This window comes from Oncorhynchus gorbuscha, linkage group LG26 (assembly GCF_021184085.1).
Source record: "Oncorhynchus gorbuscha isolate QuinsamMale2020 ecotype Even-year linkage group LG26, OgorEven_v1.0, whole genome shotgun sequence".
Taxonomy (NCBI): Eukaryota; Metazoa; Chordata; class Actinopteri; order Salmoniformes; family Salmonidae; genus Oncorhynchus; species Oncorhynchus gorbuscha.
In genome coordinates this window covers 14,783,719-14,803,585 of record NC_060198.1, presented here as the reverse complement: position 1 = coordinate 14,803,585, position 19,867 = coordinate 14,783,719, and the positions used below count along the sequence as shown (strand labels likewise).

Sequence of the window (19,867 nt, the reverse complement as noted above, 5' to 3'; positions counted from 1 at the left end):
AAGAGGTGGGGTTTCAGGTTGGTGGCACCTTAATTGGGGAGGACGGGCTCCTGGTAATGGCCCGAGTTGAACCAGTGGAATGGTCTCAAATACAAACACATGGTTTGATGCCATCCCATTCACTCTATTCCAGTCATTACTGTTGAGCTGTCCTCCCCCCAGCAGCCTCCACTGTTGTGAGTATACAGGAAGAGCTCTGCACATAACATCTCACTACAGCCTAAAAAAAAACACTGGGTCACAGGACTACTAACCCCATTAAAATTCTGGATTATTCAACAAATACTTATTCACCAAATGTGCAATTTTGTTTTATTAATACAAAAAAAAAGACTTTAAAGCTGAGCTCCGCATAAGGTGAAATAGAGCCACTCGTCGCCTCAGGCACATTTGTTATTGTTTTTGTTTTGTTTATGAAACGGAGAAGAGGAGCTTGATAAGTGTGGTAAAATATTTATATTTAAAAAAAAAAAAATTACACACCGAGTGTACAAAACATTAAGGATGCCTGCTCTTTCCATGACACAGAATGACCAGGAGAAAGCTATGATGCCTTATTGATTGTCACTTGTTAAATCCACATCAATCAGTGTAGATTTTTAAGCCTTGAGATAATTGAGACATGGATTGTTTGTGTCCCATTCAGGGGGTGAAAGGGCAAGACAAAATATTGAAGTGCCTTTGAACAGGGTTTGGTAGTAAGTGCCAGGCGCACCCGTTTGTGTCAAGAACTGTCTTGTTACTATTAAAAGAGATATGGATCCCCTCTCCCAATCGTAGGTGATTTTCACATATGACTGTTATTGTGACAAATTACATTTCTTGCAAATGAAGGACCTCTCGTGCAATAGTGCTTGAAAAGTACATACAGTACTAGTACATTTATATTAATGATGCTACATTTGCCAAACACTGTCTTGAAGAGTGTACATGAATGGTTGCGCATGTAAAAAATACTTTGGAATGCTAGACATATATCAGCTGATTCTACTGAAGCTGGAACACATTGACTTGTGAAGTGCTAGTCGGAACTAGGAAACTCAAAAATATTCAACTTGCTAAATGGTTGAACACGGCACGTGTATAACTACAGCTAATTAGCAAGTCAGAAAACTCAGAGTTCCAACTAGCACGTGAACCCCAGCATTGCTACCGAACCTCGAGGATTTTGCGAATTCCACAAAAACCAAAGAAAGCACTTAGAACACATAAAAAAATGCTCAAAGACCCATTGGATGCATCCCAAACGGCACCCTATTCCCTATATAGTACACTACTCTTGACCAGGGCCTATAGGTCTCTGGTCAAAAATAGTGCACTATGTAGGGAATAGGGTGTAATGTGGGATGCATGTAGATGTCTCACTGACAGTCCAATTCTGGATCGCTGAGCCAGGCCCAGATTTTGATCATCTCCTGCGGCGTCCTGCTGTGCACGAGCATTAAGCTCTTATACGCGCACGGGTTGCCCCTGTATTTCTCATCAATGTCAAACGTCCTGAAGCCCTTGTGCTTCTCCGGGACCAAGCCCAGCTTCTGGAGACACATCCCTGTGTAGACATCATCAATAGGATACAGCGCCACCTGCTGGGAGATGTTGTGCAACTGCAGTGCCAGTTCCCCAGAGTACAGGAACCCTCCTCCGCCGGCATAGGGAGGGTATGGCCCCACGAACACACTCTCTGGGATGAAGTACTTGAGCTTCCGGTCCCGGTGCGGGCCGGCGTTGGTGATTACATCCCCTATGAACAGATCCCTGGCCCTGATCTCTGGAAGATTGTGGAGGAAGTCTAAGATCCTCCAGGTGTTGACGAAGACGTCATCATCCCCCTTGAAGACAAAGCGGGCGTCAGGGCAACGCTGGCTGAACCAGTCCAGGAAGAGCACCTCTTTGAGGGTGAGGTTGAAGAAGGAGTCTCGGTAGTCCCACTGGAGGAGGTCCCCGTAAAGTCTGGCCTCGTGGCTGAGCATCCCAGACAAGTTGGGGAAGTGGTCGACTGCCACAGCATTTCCAAGGAGGAAGACCGTGGCTACAGTCCGATTGGCTAGAACGCCCACCCGCCCCCACGACTCCCGGATGGCCTGCCGCCGGTCGAAGTGGGGCGCCAGGGACTTGACGGCCAATAGGAGGTAGGGTTTGCTCTCGCATACGCGTGGCTGGTCCATGATCATCGGATACGAGCGGCAGCGCATGTGCTGCAGGAAGTCCTGGAAGCGGGGTGGCAGGGAGTTGTAGTCCTTCACCTGGGTGGTGACGCTGTAGTCCGGTTGGCAGGGGTCCGGGGACTTGGTGTCGTTGAGCCAATCAGGTAGCTCCAGGAGAGAGTCATTGGTCAAACCCAACATGAGGATGGGGTTGTAGATATAGTCCAGCCTCTGCTGCTCCTTATTCCAGAAGATCTCGCTGGTCATCTGCTTCTTCCAGAACCTCTTGGAGGGAATGCGTGGCTTCCGCTGGTCCCCCTTATTCTGGCCCAAGTTCCGAGACACACCCACAAGGATGAAGACGAAGACATTGAGTATCATCATCACACACAGCACCCTGGTTTTCTTCCGACCGCCGTGCATCTTGGCTCTCTGCAGTCTCTGGACCTGGACAGGAAGTGGTAGAGACAAACAGGAAATAAGAGACCGAACCCAGAAGTTACAGACTTACAACGTACAGAGTATGAAGCGACCATAACGAGATCGGCAGACTTACAACAAACCCAGGAGGCATGGGCCCATTCAGAAACATAGTGAAAGGCAGTCGTGGGTCACAGCTAACGGCCTAAAGTTTTGAGGCAGTAGACTCAAGGAGAAATGTTTGAAGGTAATGCAGGTTAGCGGGCCTTCTTGGTCAGTGCGTTGTTCGTGTCCAAGCCGGACTCAGCAGCAGCCGCATACCAGCCCGCTTTTCATCCCCTAATCCCCGAGGAATGAGCTTGTGCACATTTTTCTTTAACCCTTCTTTATTTCCTTTGCTTCCTCCCTCTCTTTCTACAATGCCCAGACGAGCATCATCATGCGGTCCCAATTCGAGGAGCTCTCCCCATGACACCAATTACAGGTGGCAGTGTGTCAGTGTCATCTCAGGCTAAACTGGCCTCGCCACACAAAAAGAGCCACACATTTCCACGTGCATTATTCATGTCACTGAGAGCTTTCGTGAGCCTCGGGGCACTGGCATGTAAGGGATCTCTATGATTGTGTCAATGGTAACAGAGTGTCAAATTAGACAAACAGAGCCTTGGATAGAAGCAGAACATGTCGAGATTTAATCGTACAAATGATAACAATGGTAATGGCTTTAATTCAACACATGTACGGTATCCTCATATATTTCCATTTTGGAAGTGAGGCTGAACACACAGGCCGTCATTGTAAATAAGAATTTGCTCTCAACTGACTTGCCGAGTTAAATAAAAGGTTAAATAAATACAAAAAAAATACAAAAAAAAATACAGCTCTGTGTTTCAAACACCATGATCCAACCCGCTGAGCCCTTCTAACCACTTTTAGTTCCTCCCGCTGTTATCAAATGAGATCTAGCATATTACCTGTGAGTAGCAGGAAATGACTGGTCAGGCTGTTCCTGTGGTCCCGGCCCAGACCTTCTTAGCCCATGTGGGTCTCCTGCATGGGAGAAGGTTCTAGAAAGGGGAACTGAAACAGGACTGGTGTTCCTGCAGCAGCCACCTGGAAACAAACAACAAAAAAGACACAAGCCCACAGCATGTCAACAACACTGCGGTTTTTCTCCCTGAAGGGCAGGCTTTTTCTCAAGGGGTTATGAAAGGGCTTGCGCAAACCAAAGGGCAATTAGACATGCTTATACGCTCCCTACTGTAGCTAAGCCCTACCCTATCCCTCCAAACAATTACACACAGACAAAGAACTACAAATCCCTCCAAAGAACCCGGTTACAACAGAGGTGTTGTTGTAGTTACTAGAGGTATTGTTGAAGTCAACGACTATCTGGATGTCACCATTTCTGTTTGCTGTAGATTGTCTACTCGAACCGTCACTGTAGATCATCTACTGAAAGCAATGGAATCCTGTACCTTTGACCTCAGTTTCTTACTTGTGAAAGTAGACGGAAGAATCTTAGCCTTTTAGCAAATGACGGTTGCTGATTGGCATTGCACCTCTTATTTACAAAACTAGACAGAAGGCTAGGCTACAGTAATTCAAAATATTGCTCTGCTGTGTGTCTGTCTGTCTGTCTGTCTGTCTGTCTGTCTGTCTGTCTGTCTGTCTGTCTGTCTGTCTGTCTGTCTGTCTGTCTGTCTGTCTGTCTGTCTGTCTGTCTGTCTGTCTGTCTGTCTGTCTGTCTGTCTGTCTGTCTGTCTGTCTGTCTGTCTGTCTGTCTGTCTGTCTGTCTGTCTGTCTGTCTGTCTGTCTGTCTGTCTGTCTGTCTGTCTGTCTGTCTGTCTGTCTGTCTGTCTGTCTGTCTGTCTGTCTGTCTGTCTGTCTGTCTGTCTGTCTGTCTGTCTGTCTGTCTGTCTGTCTGTCTGTCTGTGTGTGTGTGTGTGTGTGTGTGTGTGTGTGTGTGTTCAGCGGCAGCATGATACTCACAAGCTGTCAAATCGAACCAGAAGTTGAGCTTTGAATGCCGAGTCACGAAAATGACCCCCCCACTCACTTGCAGTGGCAGAATAGTGTGCGTCCCAAATGGTACCCTATTCCAAGCTGTTTACCTATTGCAGATTCAGTCTTCTTGCCTGGTGCAGGTCTACAATTTTATTTCTGGTGTCCTTTGTCAGCTCTTTGGTCTTGGCCATAGTGGAGTTTGGAGTGTGACTTTTTGAGGTTGTGGACAGGTGTCTTTTATACTGATAACAAGTTCAAACAGGTGCCATTAATACAGGTAATGAGTGGAGGACAGAGGAGCCTCTTAAAGAAGAAGTTACAGGTCTGTGAGAGCCAGAAATCTTGCTTGTTTGTAGGTGACCAAATATTTATTTTCCACCATAATTTGCAAATAAATTAATTAAAAATCCGACAATGTGATTTTCTGGATTTTTCTTCTAATTTTGTCTGTCATAGTTGAAGTGTACCTATGATGAAAATTACAGGCCTCTCTCATCTTTTTAAGTTGGAGAACTTGCACAATTGGTGGCTGACTAAATACTTTTTTGCCCCTCTGTATATATATATATATATATATATATATATATATATATATATATATATATATATATATATATATATATATATATATATATATATATATATATCATTAAGTAGTAATATTGGACTCAATGAAGTAAACTGATGAAGTAAATACTATGTAACATAAAATAAACAACCACATCATAGTCCACTAAATATTTACATAGTCTATCATTAGTTTACTTCATATGGTCAGTCATTAAACTTGAAGTAATGGTTGAGGGAGGCACTTGGGCACATGCTGGAGAGGCTACACAGACAGAGACGTAAACATCTTTATTTGTATTTTTTTGTATTTTTAAATGTAACCTATATTTAACTATTTGAGAGGGGGCCCCCATAACTTAACATCAGAAAAGCGTGTTTACTGAAGCACAGGTGACTCAACAGTGTGATATCAACAGGACTTAACAGGCCAGCCACTGATAAGAAAGTGAGAAGTGTTAACTTGAAGCACATTAGGTTTGAAATACATACACTCATCTAAGTATTTATTTGGACAGTGAAGTTACATTTTTTTATGTGGCTCTATACTCCAGCACTTTGGATTTGAGATTGAATGTTTTATATGAGGCAACAGTACAGAATGTCACCTTTTATTTGTGGGGATATTTTCATACATATTACATTTACATTACATTTACATTTAAGTCATTTAGCAGACGCTCTTATCCAGAGCGACTTACAAATTGGTGCATTCACCTTATGACATCCAGTGGAACAGCCACTTTACAATAGTGCATCTACATATTTTAAGGGGGGGGTGAGAAGGATTACTTTATCCTATCCTAGGTATTCCTTAAAGAGGTGGGGTTTCAGGTGTCTCCGGAAGGTGGTGATTGATTCCGTGTCCTGGCGTCGTGAGGGAGTTTGTTCCACCATTGGGGAGCCAGAGCAGCGAACAGTTTTGACTGGGCTGAGCGGGAACTGTACTTCCTCAGTGGTAGGGAGGCGAGCAGGCCAGAGGTGGATGAACGCAGTGCCCTTATTTGGGTGTAGGGCCTGATCAGAGCCTGGAGGTACTGAGGTGCCGTTCCCCTCACAGCTCCGTAGGCAAGCACCATGGTCTTGTAGCGGATGCGAGCTTCAACTGGAAGCCAGTGGAGAGAGTGGAGGAGCGGGGTGACGTGAGAGAACTTGGGAAGGTTGAACACCAGACGGGCTGCGGCGTTCTGGATGAGTTGTAGGGGTTTAATGGCACAGGCAGGGAGCCCAGCCAACAGCGAGTTGCAGTAATCCAGACGGGAGATGACAAGTGCCTGGATTAGGACCTGTGCCGCTTCCTGTGTGAGGCAGGGTCGTACTCTGCGGATGTTGTAGAGCATGAACCTACAGGAACGGGCCACCGCCTTGATGTTAGTTGAGAACGACAGGGTGTTGTCCAGGATCACGCCAAGGTTCTTAGCGCTCTGGGAGGAGGACACAATGGAGTTGTCAACCGTGATGGCGAGATCATGGAACGGGCAGTCCTTCCCCGGGAGGAAGAGCAGCTCCGTCTTGCCGAGTTCAGCTTGAGGTGGTGATCCGTCATCCACACTGATATGTCTGCCAGACATGCAGAGATGTGATTCGCCACCTGGTCATCAGAAGGGGGAAAGGAGAAGATTAATTGTGTGTCGTCTGCATAGCAATGATAGGAGAGACCATGTGAGGTTATGACAGAGCCAAGTGACTTGGTGTATAGCGAGAATAGGAGAGGGCCTAGAACAGAGCCCTGGGGGACACCAGTGGTGAGAGCGCATGGTGAGGAGACAGATTCTCGCCACGCCACCTGGTAGGAGCGACCTGTCAGGTAGGACGCAATCCAAGCGTGGGCCACGCCGGAGATGCCCAACTCGGAGAGGGTGGAGAGGAGGATCTGATGGTTCACAGTATCGAAGGCAGCCGATAGGTCTAGAAGGATGAGAGCAGAGGAGAGAGAGTTAGCTTTAGCGGTGCGGAGCGCCTCCGTGATACAGAGAAGAGCAGTCTCAGTTGAATGACTAGTCTTGAAACCTGACTGATTTGGATCAAGAAGGTCATTCTGAGAGAGATAGCGGGAGAGCTGACCAAGGACGGCACGTTCAAGAGTTTTGGAGAGAAAAGAAAGAAGGGATACTGGTCTGTAGTTGTTGACATCGGAAGGATCGAGTGTAGGTTTTTTCAGAAGGGGTGCAACTCTCGCTCTCTTGAAGACGGAAGGGACGTAGCCAGCGGTCAGGGATAAGTTGATGAGCGAGGTGAGGTAAGGGAGAAGGTCTCCGGAAATGGTCTGGAGAAGAGAGGAGGGGATAGGGTCAAGCGGGCAGGTTGTTGGGCGGCCGGCCGTCACAAGACGCGAGATTTCATCTGGAGAGAGAGGGAGAAAGAGGTCAGAGCACAGGGTAGGGCACTGTGAGCAGAACCAGCGGTGTCGTTTGACTTAGCAAACGAGGATCGGATGTCGTCGACCTTCTTTTCAAAATGGTTGACGAAGTCATCTGCAGAGAGGGAGGAGGGGGGGGAGGGGAGGAGGATTCAGGAGGGAGGAGAAGGTGGCAAAGAGCTTCCTAGGGTTAGAGGCAGATGCTTGGAATTTAGAGTGGTAGAAAGTGGCTTTAGCAGCAGAGACAGAGGAGGAAAATGTAGAGAGGGAGTGAAAGGATGCCAGGTCCGCAGGGAGGCGAGTTTTCCTCCATTTCCGCTCGGCTGCCCGGAGCCCTGTTCTGTGAGCTCGCAATGAGTCGTCAAGCCACGGAGCGGGAGGGGAGGACCGAGCCGGCCTGGAAGATAGGGGACATAGAGAGTCAAAGGATGCAGAAAGGGAGGAGAGGAGGGTTGAGGAGGCAGAATCAGGAGATAGGTTGGAGAAGGTTTGAGCAGAGGGAAGAGATGATAGGATGGAAGAGGAGAGAGTAGCGGGGGAGAGAGAGCGAAGGTTGGGACGGCGCGATACCATCCGAGTAGGGGCAGTGTGGGAAGTGTTGGATGAGAGCGAGAGGGAAAAGGATACAAGGTAGTGGTCGGAGACTTGGAGGGGAGTTGCAATGAGGTTAGTGGAAAAACAGCATCTAGTAAAGATGAGGTCGAGCGTATTGCCTGCCTTGTGAGTAGGGGGGGAAGGTGAGAGGGTGAGGTCAAAAGAGGAGAGGAGTGGAAAGAAGGAGGCAGAGAGGAATGAGTCAAAGGTAGACGTGGGGAGGTTAAAGTCACCCAGAACTGTGAGAGGTGAGCCATCCTCAGGAAAGGAGCTTATCAAGGCATCAAGCTCATTGATGAACTCTCCGAGGGGACCTGGAGGGCGATAAATGATAAGGATGTTAAGCTTGAAAGGGCTGGTAACTGTGACAGCATGAAATTCAAAGGAGGCGATAGACAGATGGGTAAGGGGAGAAAGAGAGAATGACCACTTGGGAGAGATAAGGATCCCGATGCCACCACCCCGCTGACCAGAAGCTCTCGGGGTGTGCGAGAACACGTGGGCGGACGAAGAGAGAGCAGTAGGAGTAGCAGTGTTATCTGTGGTGATCCATGTTTCTGTCAGTGCCAAGAAGTCGAGGGACTGGAGGGAGGCATAGGCTGAGATGAACTCTGCCTTGTTGGCTGCAGATCGGCAGTTCCAGAGGCTACCGGAGACCTGGAACTCCACGTGGGTCGTGCGCGCTGGGATCACCAGATTAGGGTGGCAGCGGCCACGCGGTGTGGAGCGTTTGTATGGTCTGTGCAGAGAGGAGAGAACAGGGATAGACAGACACATAGTTGACAGGCTACAGAAGAGGCTACGCTAATGCAAGGAGATTGGAATGACAAGTGGACTACACGTCTCAAATGTTCAGAAAGTTAAGCTTACGTAGCAAGAATCTTATTGACTAAAATGATTAAAATGATACAGTACTGCTGAAGTAGGCTAGCTGGCAGTGGCTGCGTTGTTGACTTTGTAGGCTAGCTGGCAGTGGCTGCGTTGTTGACACTACACTAATCAAGTTGTTCCGTTGAGTGTAATAGTTTCTACAGTGCTGCTATTCGGGGCTAGCTGGCTAGCTAGCAGTGTTGATTACGTTACGTTGCGTTAAAAGAACGACAACAATTATCTTTGATACACAGACGGCTATGTAGCTAGCTATGTAGCTAGCTACGATCAAACAAATCAAACCGTTGTGCTGTAATGAAATGAAATGAAAAATGTGATACTACCTGTGGAGCGAAGCGGAATGCGACCGGGTTGTTGAGTGCGGAAGTTCTATTCAGTAGACGTTGGCTAGCTGTTGGCTAGCTAGCAGTGTCTCCTACGTTAAGGACGACAAATAGCTGGCTAGCTAACCTCAGTAAATTAAGATAATCACTCTAAGACTACACGCTCTAAACTACACAATTATCTTGGATACGAAGACAGCAAAGACAACTATGTAGCTAGCTAACACTACACTAATCAAGTCGTTCAGTTGAGTGTAATAGTTTCTACAGTGCTGCTATTCGGTAGACGGTGGACGTATGCTAGCTGGCTAGCTGCTGGGCAGATAGCAGTGTAGACTACGTTAGGACGACAAAATACAAGTTGCAATAGAAGTGCTGACTGTTTCACTATGTTGTCCTCTTTCTTTTCCTTTTTCTTCTGTCCTTCTTTTGTCCTTATTTTGTCTTCCTTTCTTCTGTTAACTAGATATTTTTTGTTGTTATTCTTTGTAAGCTAGCTAGCTTCTTCCAGGAGAGTCCCTAGCAACTGCTTAGCAACAAGTAAACAATTCTGCTAGCAATTCAGCTAGCTAAGATAACTGTACAATTTTATGAAAAATAGTTAATTTTTCAAAAGCCTGTCTTTTTTGGTTTGTTCCTTGTTTTGTCTTCTATTGAGTCTTGCAGTTTTTCTCTTGATTTTTTTGATGTACTTCACTCTAAAAAACCATTTAAATCTCAATATATACAGGAGCTCATTTTTCAGCAGCTGCTCAATTTAGAACTCCGGAACATTATCTTATATTGTTTATGAAACAAATGCCCTTTATGTATCTCGTCCGCACATTTTAAGGTGTCAAGTATTTCGACAAATTCACTTATTATGTATTACATTTAGTCAAAAGGTTAGTATTTTTGACCAATATAAGAGTTGAGGAGTTGAGGAAAGACTGACTGCGTCACTTCTTGCTTTTATAACAAAATGAACGTGTTGGAAATTCCAAATTGTTTCCATAGTCAACTTACACACAGCACTGACAAACACACTTACCCCACCACACATACCACCAGGGGTCTTTTCACAGTCCCCAGGTCCAGAACAAATACAAGGAAACATATAGTATTATACAGAACCATGAGTGCAAGGAACTTCCTTCCATCTCATATAGTGCAAGTGAACAGCAAACCTGGTTTCAAAAAACTAATAAACCAACACCTCACAGAACGACGTCTCTCTCCAATGTGACCTACTTGTTGTGTGCATGTACTGCCATGTACAGTATGTGGAACTGATAGATACACACACACACGCACAACATGTTAATGTTTTTGAATGTATGCAAATTGTAAAGTGTTTTGTCTGCAATGTCTTCTTTGTTATTTGTCGGACCCCAGTAAGACTAGCTGTCGCCATTGGCTTTTTTTTTGGTCGTTGTTGTGTTTCAGATGATGTTGTGACCGGTAGAAATAAATGGTAAATAATGTATGGTCATTTTGGAGTTATTTTTTACATTTGTAAATAAGAAAATAATATGCTTCTGAACACTTCTGCATTAATGTGGATGCTACCATGATTACGGATCATCGTGAATCTTGAATAATAATGAGAAAGTTACAGATGCACAAAGGTCATGCCTCCAAAACATGCTAACTCTTACCATTAGCAAGTTTGTAGAGTCACAAGCTTCATGTAGTCATTACATGTTATGAATAGGGGACCAAATACTAAACTTTTGACTAAATGAAATACACTAGAAGTGAATTTGTCCAAATACTAATGATACATTCAAATGGGGGGGACTAGATACATAAAGTGCTTTCATTTCTAAAACGGTAAAACCGATATGAAAATAACCTCAAATAAAAGGTGGATGTTCTGTTCTCTCGCCTCATGTAGAACATTTGATTTCAAATCCAAAAATTCTGGAATATAGAGCCACATTTTAAGTTTAGCTTCACTGTCCAAATAAGTATGTAGGGGACATGTGAATTATATAGATTTCAAAGGTTACTATGGACCTCTAGTGATGTAAGCCACTGATGTAAAAGTGACAAATGAATGAGCACGCTAACTGTTAACTCGAAGGACATTTGGTATGACGGGAGAAATAGACACATGTGAATGATGTAGATTTTCATGGTTACTACGGCGCTCTAGTCTGGTTGAAGACTCCTACAAGGAGCCTCGTTGGTTGGCTCTGGAGTGTCCATAAATGGAGATAATAGAGAATAGAGTGCCTCTCAATGCTCCCTCATCAAATACAAAGGAAAACATTGCATTACTAATAGGCTAGTCTCTTTTCACAGATGCTGTGAAAAGAGACTAGTCATAGGCCTACATATGGAGCAACACGTTTGAGAGGGATGTAGTGTACAGTTGGAGTGTACAGTGTGTGTTTGTGGACTCCCCAGCACATGTCCAAGCGTCTCCCTCTGAACCATTACTTACCCTGTCAGTGAAGACTATGCAACAGACAAAAGGATTTTGACAGTATCACTTCGTAACCATTTGGTTTCTATGGCGAATTTCCCTTTGGAATCCCATTAGGTCCCAAATAACTGTTTCAATCAATGGTTCTACCTAGTGTTCCATATAACCAGAAATGACTGCCTCTCTCTCCCCCTCCTTCTAATGCATGCTATGCTATTAGATGAGCAACTGCTAGCAATCAGGTACTCAATGAAAACACAGACTGAGCCCCTTGTAGACTATACTGGTCACACACTGAGTGTATAAAACATTAGGAACACCTTACTAATAATGAGTTCCCTTTTGCTCTCAAAAAAGCTCTACAAGGTGTTGAAAGCATTCCACAGGGACGCTTGCCCATAGTGACTCCAATGCTTCCCACAGTTGATTCAAGTTGGCTAGATGTCCTTAGCAAAGTGGACCATTCTTGATACACACAGGAAACTGTTGAACGTGAAAAATCCAGCAAGGTTGCAGTTCTTGACACAAACCTGTGCACCTGGCACTTACTGTTCGCTGCTCTGGCCCCCCCAATGGTGGAACAAACTCCCTCACGACGCCAGGACAGCGGAGTCAATCACCACCTTCCGGAGACACCTGAAACCCCACCTCTTTAAGGAATACCTAGGATAGGATAAGTATTCCCTCTCACCCCCCCTTTAAGATTTAGATGCACTATTGTAAAGTGACTGTTCCACTGGATGTCATAAGGTGAATGCACCAATTTGTAAGTCGCTCTGGATAAGAGCGTCTGCTAAATGACTTAAATGTAAATGTAAATGTTACTAGCAAACACCATTCAAAGGCACTTAAATATTTTGTCTGGCCCATTCACCCTCTGAATGGCACACATACACAATCCACATCTCAATTGTCTCAAGGCTTAAAAATCATTATTTAACCTGTCTCTTCCCCTTCATCTACAATGCATTTGGAAAGTATTCAAGACCCCTTGACTTTTTCCAAATGTTGTTACATTACAGCTTTCTTCTAAAACTGATTAAATATTTTTTTTTCTCTCATCAATCTATGCACAATACCCCATAATTAAATATTTTTTGCAAATTAATAAAAATTGTAAAACTGAAAAAATACATATTTACAATAGTATTCAGACCCTTTACTCAGTACTTTGTTGAAGCACATTTTTGCAGTGATTACAGCCTCGAGTCTTCTTAGTATGATGTTACAAGCTTGGCACACTTGTATTTGGGGAGTTTCTCCCATTCTTCTCTGCACATCCTCTCAAGCTCTGTCAAGTTGAATGGAGAGCGTTGCTGCATAGAGATTGTCAGGTCTCTCCAGAGATGTTCGATCGGGTTCAAGTCTGGGCTCTGGCTGTGCCACTCAAGGACATTCAGAAACTTATCCCAAAGCCACTCCTGCGTTGTCTTGGCTGTGTGCTTAGGGTCGTTGTCCTGTTGGAAGGTGAACCTTCGCCCCAGTCTGAGGTCCTGAGCACTCTGGAGTAGGTTTTCATCCAGGAGCTCTCTGTACTTTGCTCCATTTATCTTTCCCTTAATCCTGACTAGTCTCCCAGTCCTTGCCACTGAAATCCATCCCCACAGCATGATCCTGCCACCACCATGCTTTTAGGTGCCTTTTGGCAAACTCCAAGCAGGCTGTCATGTGCCTTTTACTGAGGAGTGGCTCCCATCTTCCAAAAAATCCAAGATGGCATAGCAGTCAGGCATCTTTGTCTTCGTCTCGTCGTGTCCTGTTTACATATATTTTTTCTTCACATATATTTAGCAAAAAATATTCTTAACCTCAACTTCAACATACTCTCCTGCAACCCGCCTCACCCAATGTGGTATGGATCTGCTATTGTCTTTACTTTAGAACCGGAACCCCCAACAGAAAGTACTAGCTAGCAGTCAGCTAGCCACTGCTAGCGGTCATCAGCTAACCTTTAGCCCAGACAACTCCTGCCAGTCTGCATAGCGCAATTCAACCCAGAGCATATTGGACTTCTTCTTCCCCATATCTCCGGATTCCTACCGCAAGCTCTGAACCTTTTCACCTGGATAGCTAGCTAGCTGCTATCCGAGTGGCTACTCCTGGCTAACGTCTCTGTCCCGTAGCAAGCACCAATTAGCCTGGAGCTAGCCTATGCTAGGCCCATCTCCCGGCTAGCTGAAGAGGTCCATCAGCCACTCTTTGGGCTACAATACCTATTTTGCCAATTGGCCTGGACCCCTTTAACTGCCAAGACGGAGCCCCGCCGATTCATCACGACTGGACTACCGATGTAATCCTCCCTAGGGCGTTTTTCAACAGGCTCCTCCGTCGTGACTTCCCCTGAATGCCCATCTGCTAGCCGCGGCTCACCTGGTTTAACTGGAATCCCTAGAGACAATACCTCTCTCATCGTCACTCAAATGCCTAGGTTTACCTCCACTGTATTCACATCCTACCATACCTTCAAAACAAATCAAATACAATTTTATTTGTCTGTACATTATGCCTTGAATCTATTCTAACACGCGCAGAAACCTGCTCCTTTTACTCTCTGTTCCGAACGTACTAGACGACCAGTTCTTATAGCCTCTAGCTGTACCCTTATCCTATTCCTCTTTTCCTCTGGTGATATAGAGGTTAATCCAGGCCCTGCATAGCCTCTAGCTGTACCCTTATCCTATTCCTCTTTTCCTCTGGTGATATAGAGGTTAATCCAGGCCCTGCAGTGCCTCACTCCACTCCCATTCCGTAGGCGCTCTCATTTGTTGACTTTTGTAACCGTAAAAGCCTTGGTTTCAAGTTAACATTAGACGCCTCCTCCCTCAGTTTGTTTTATTCACTGCTTTAGCATACTCTGCCAACCCGGATGCCCTAGCTGTGTCTGAATCCTGGCTTAGGAAGGCCACCAAAAACCCTGACATTTTTATCCCTAACTATAACATTTTCCGACAAGATAGAACTGCCAAAGGGGGCGGAGTTGCAATCTACTGCAAAGATAGCTTGCAGACATCCGTCTTACTATCCAGGTCTGTGCCCAAACAATTTGAGATTCTACTTTTAAAAATCTTCCTTTCCAGAAACAAGTCTCTCACTGTTGCCACTTGCTATAGATCCCCTTCTGCCCTCAGCTGAGCCCTGGACACCATATGTGAATTGATTGCCCCCCATTTATCTTCAGAGCTCGTGCTGTTAGGTGACCTAAACTGGGACATGCTTAACACCCTGGCCATCCTACAATCTAAGCTTGATGACCTCAATCTCACACAAATGATCAATGAGCCTACCAGGTACAACCCCAAATCCGTAAACACAGGCACCCTCATAGATATAATCTTAACCAACCTACCCTCCAAATACATCTCTGGTGTCTTCAACCAGGATCTCAGCAATCACTGCCTCATTGCCTGCGTCCGTAATGTGTCTGCGGTCAAACGACCACCCCTCATCACTGTCAAACGCTCCCTAAAACACTTTAGCGAGCAGGCCTTTCTAATCGACCTGGCCGGGGTATCCTGGAAGGATATTGACCTTATCCCGTCAGTAGAGGATGCCTGGTTATTCTTTAGAAGTGCTTTCCTCACCATCTTAAATAAGCATGCCCCATTCAAAAGAATGTAGAACCAGGAACAGATATAGCCCTTGGTTCACCTGTGGCGTACTGCCTTAGCATCGAATAGCCCCTGCGATATGCAACTTTTCAGGGAAGTTACGAACCAACATACACAGGCAGTTAGGAAAGCAAAGGCTAGCTTTTTCAAACAGAAATTTGCATCCTGTAGCACAAACTCCCAAATGTTCTGGGACACTGTAAAATCCATGGAGAATAAGAGCACCTCCTCCCAGCTGCCCACTGCACTGAGGCTAGGAAACACTGTCACCACCGATGAATCCACGATAATTGAGAATTTCAACCCCTACCCCAGTCAACAGCCCTGCAACCCCACAGCAACTTGCCCAAGCCTTCCCCATTTCTCCTTCACCCAAACCAAGATAGCTGATGTTTTGAAAGAGCTGCAAAATCTGGACCCCTATAAATCAGCCGGGCTAGACAATCTGGACCCTCTCTTTCTAAAATGATCCGCCAAAATTGTTGCAACCCCTATTACTAGTCTGTTCAACCTCTTTTTCATATCATCTGAGATCCCCAAAGATTGGAAAGCTGCCGCGGTCATCCCACTCTTCAAAGGGGGAGACACTCTAGACCCAAACTGATACAGACCTATATCTACCCTACCCTGCCTTTCTAAGGTCTTCGAAAGCCAAGTTAACAAACAGATCACCGACCATTTTGAATCCCACCGTACCTTCTCCACAATGCAATCTGGTTTCCGAGCTGGTCATGGGCGTACCTCAGCCACACTCAAGGTCCTAAACGATATCATAACCACTATTGATAAGAGACAATACCATGCAGCTGTATTCATTGACCTGGCCAAGGCTTTCGACTCTGTCAATCACCACAATCGGCAGGCTCAATAGCCTTGGTTTCTCAAATGACTGCCTGGCCTGGTTCACTAACAACTTCTCAGACAGAGTTGTGTATCAAATCGGAGGGACTGTTGTCCGAAACTCTGGCAGTCTCTATGGGGGTGCTACAGGGTTAAATTCTCGGGCCGACTCTTTCCACTGTATACATCAATGATTTTGCTCTTGCTGCTGGTGATTCTCTGATCCACCTCTATGCAGGCGAGCACCATTCTGTATACTTCTGGCCCTTCTTTTGACACTGTGTTAACTAACCTCCAGACGAGCTTCAATGCCATTCAACTCTCCTTCCGTGGCCTCCAACTGCTCTTAAATGCAAGTAAAACTAAATGCATGCTCTTCAACCGTTCGCTGCCCACACCTGCCCACCCATCCAGCATCACTACTCTGGACGGTTCTGACTTAGAAAATGTGGACAATTAAAAATACCTAGTTGTCTGGTTAGACTGTAAACTCTTCTTCCAGACTCACATTAAGCATCTCCAATCCAAAATTAAATCTAGAATCAGCTTCCTATTTCGCAACAAGGCATCCATCACTCATGCTGCCAAACATACCCTTGTAAAACTGACTATCCTGCCGATCCTTGACTTCAGCGATGTCATTTACAAAATAGCCTCCAATACTACACAGCAAATTGGATGCAGTCTATCACAGTGCCATCCGTTTTCTCACCAAAGCCCCTACTGCCCACCACTGTGACCTGTATGCTCTCGTTAGCTGGCCCTCGCTTCATATTTGTCATCAAACCCACTGGCTCCAGGTCATCTATAAGTCTTGGCTAGGTAAAGCCCCACCTTATCTCAGCTCACTGGTCACCATAGCAGTACCCACACATAGCACGCACTCCAGCAGGTATATTTCACTGGTCACCCCCAAAGCAAATTCCTACTTTGGCCATCTTTCCTTCCAGTTCTCTGCTGTCAATGACTGGAACTAATTGCAAACATCACTGAAGCTGGAGACTCATATCTCCCTCACTAACTTTAAGCACCAGCTGTCAGAGCAGCACACAGATCAGTGCACATAGCCCATCTGTAAATAGCCCATCCAACTACCTCATCCCCATACTGTTATTTATTTTAATTTTTGCTCCAGTAGCTCTACTTGCACATTAATCTTCTGCACATCTATCACTCCGCTGTTTAATTGCTAAATTGTAATTATTTCGCCACTATGGCCTATTTATTGCCTTACCTCCCTTATCTTACCTCATTTGCACACACTGTATATAGACTTTCTTCTATTGTGTTATTGACTGTATGTTTGTTTATTCCATGTGTAACTCTGTGTTGTTGTTTGTTTTGCACTGCTTTGCTTTATCTTGGCAAGGTTACAGTTGTAAATAAGAACTTGTTCTCAACTAGCCTACCTGGTTAAATAAAGGTGAAATAAATTAAATAAAAATCTACCCACTCTACCATAAAGGCCTGATTGGTGGAGTGCTGCAGAGATGGTTGTCTCTCTGGTACCCTTTTTTCGGTACCCTTCCCCAGATCTGTGCCTCGACACAATTCTGACTCAGAGCTCTACGGACAATTCCTTCAACCTCATGACTTGTTTTTTCCTCTGACATGCACTATTGGACGTTATCTACACAGGTGTCTGCCTTTCTGAATCATGTCCAATCAATTGAATTTACGACAGGTGGACATAGCAAAGGGTCTGAATACTTGTGTTGTTGGCCACTGTTTCAAATACTAAATTATTTTCGTATGTAAGTCACTATATTTATAGAACATTATATGAAAAGGGCCCATTTGTCGCAATTAATTCGCTTGGTTTCTCAGAGTTCAAACTATATTTCAACAAAATAATGTTGCAAGAATGTTAATCCTATCTGTTTCTAACTACAGAAACAATTTTTGAAAAATATGAGATGGCGGATGTCATGGCTTGATGAAATGACATTGAACGACCCATTATGAAGTAATTACCAACAGTTCCTATGTTCATTACAGGTGATTAACTAAGTCATCTTTCCCCTAGAAACAATGATGATTCGTTATATAATCTAACATTGATCAAATACTCGCATTTATAGGAGCAAAACTGATGGAAGCAAAATTAATAACGTTCATATGTTTTTCTATCTGGCATACGTAGCTATATGGTGGCGTTGCAATATTAGAATCTAATATAATGTTTGCTATAGCAGCAGGACTCAAACGCAATTAATGGTCTTCTAAGTTATAATATGCTAACCAATACGGTTAAACAGCGTGTATTCTCTAAACCTGGTTGCTGTACTTTACCTGAATAGCAAAGTTTCCAATCCAAGGAGCCACATTTTGGCCAACAGCCTACAAAACGAGTCTATATGAATATACTCCTTTTCCGCAAAAAGTTACAAGAAACATAACTTTAGAGTGAGGCGCCTATGCTCACTATAAGGAATCCATGTTAGTTTAATATTTCATAGATCACAGTAGAAGTCCTGTGTAAAGTGAAAGTCCAGGACTTGCGAAAATGAGAGAGAAAGAACACGCCTTAGTAACGTTCGGGGTCTGTTCCTCTGTGATCTCGACTTCTACTCACCCTCCGCATTTTCAGGAAGAGGGAAATTCCAGCCTGCGTTCAGATCAGTGGGAGAAATAATAATATTCGTATTTTTTTATTAGCGTAACGTTTGAGGGGCACGACTCCTCCTTTAATTATGTGACGTAATCTTTGATATTAACTAGGGGCAGCGTGTTTCCTTTTTTTGTGTACTTTACTGAATATGTTGGGAGAGCATGTTATTTAGATTTCTCATATTGTAAAACCAAAATAGAGCACTTTCATTTCCCTCGCTATACAAGTAGACAGAGACAGAATGAAATGCGTGAATTCAGTTGAATGCATAGTATCCATGGCTTCAAATATTGTTTCAGTTAATGTTGTTTGTTAATGAGGATCACCGACAATGACTAACCCACATCCTCATGTCACCCTCCCCCAAGTCAACTCAGTTATTACAGTGTTTCTGTCGCAGGTTCTATATTATTGTCATGAATCTTGCCCTGGAGGCAGCTCTACAGAGTGCTCGCTATAGCTCGCACAGCCACAAAGTAATAGAATTGGATTTTAAAACTAACTTTAACCTTAATTAACCACACCTATAACACTAAAAATAACAATTGGCGACCCCACTAGGCCAATGTGTTACTTTGCAGCTGGCGCAGTTAGCGTAAATCGCTCAGTTCTGCCTCCTGGGCAAGATTCATGACAATAAATGTCAACCTGCGTTTCTGTCTTGCCTTTACAGAACCAAAAGCTCCACTGTTATTACCATCTATTTTATGTGCTTGTGGTTTCAAGTTCAAATGTGGACTCCATAATTAAATGTGTTGTTTGTATCTTTATGGGTAGATGGAGAGTATATTCACTGTATATAAAACATTAAGAACACCTTCCTAATCTGGAGTTGCACCACCCTTTGCCCTCAGAACAGCATTAATTTGCTGGGGCATGGACTCTACAAAGGTATTAAAAGTGTTCCACAGGGATGCTGGCCCATAATGACTCCAATGCTTCCCACTGTTGTGTCATGTTGGCTGGAAGCCCTTTGGGGGATGGACCATACAGGCAGGAAACTGTTGAGCATGTAAAAACCCAGCAGCATTGCAGTTCTTGACAAACACCATCTCTGCTTCACATGCTTCAACTTCCTCTTTACAGTAATCTT

General features: G+C 44.6%; 1 protein-coding gene across 5 annotated transcripts; it reads right to left on the bottom strand.

The window, feature by feature from the left end:
- Positions 1–21: 21 nt before the first annotated feature.
- Positions 22–18,839, bottom strand: LOC124016211 (N-acetyllactosaminide beta-1,3-N-acetylglucosaminyltransferase 2-like). Of its 5 annotated transcripts, none has more exons than XM_046331760.1 (3): positions 18,739–18,839; positions 3,539–3,677; positions 22–2,591 (listed from the first exon to the last, which is right to left on the bottom strand). In XM_046331760.1, the coding sequence occupies exon 3, from the start codon at positions 2,565–2,567 to the stop codon at positions 1,362–1,364; it is 1,206 nt and encodes a 401-aa protein (XP_046187716.1). In that variant the 5' UTR covers positions 2,568–2,591; positions 3,539–3,677; positions 18,739–18,839; the 3' UTR covers positions 22–1,361. The 5 variants fall into 5 exon arrangements, with proteins under 5 accessions (XP_046187716.1, XP_046187715.1, XP_046187717.1 ...); XM_046331759.1 differs by lacking the exon at positions 18,739–18,839 and adding an exon at positions 18,456–18,727; XM_046331761.1 differs by lacking the exon at positions 18,739–18,839 and adding an exon at positions 4,557–4,745.
- Between the last annotated feature and the right edge of the window lie 1,028 nt (positions 18,840–19,867).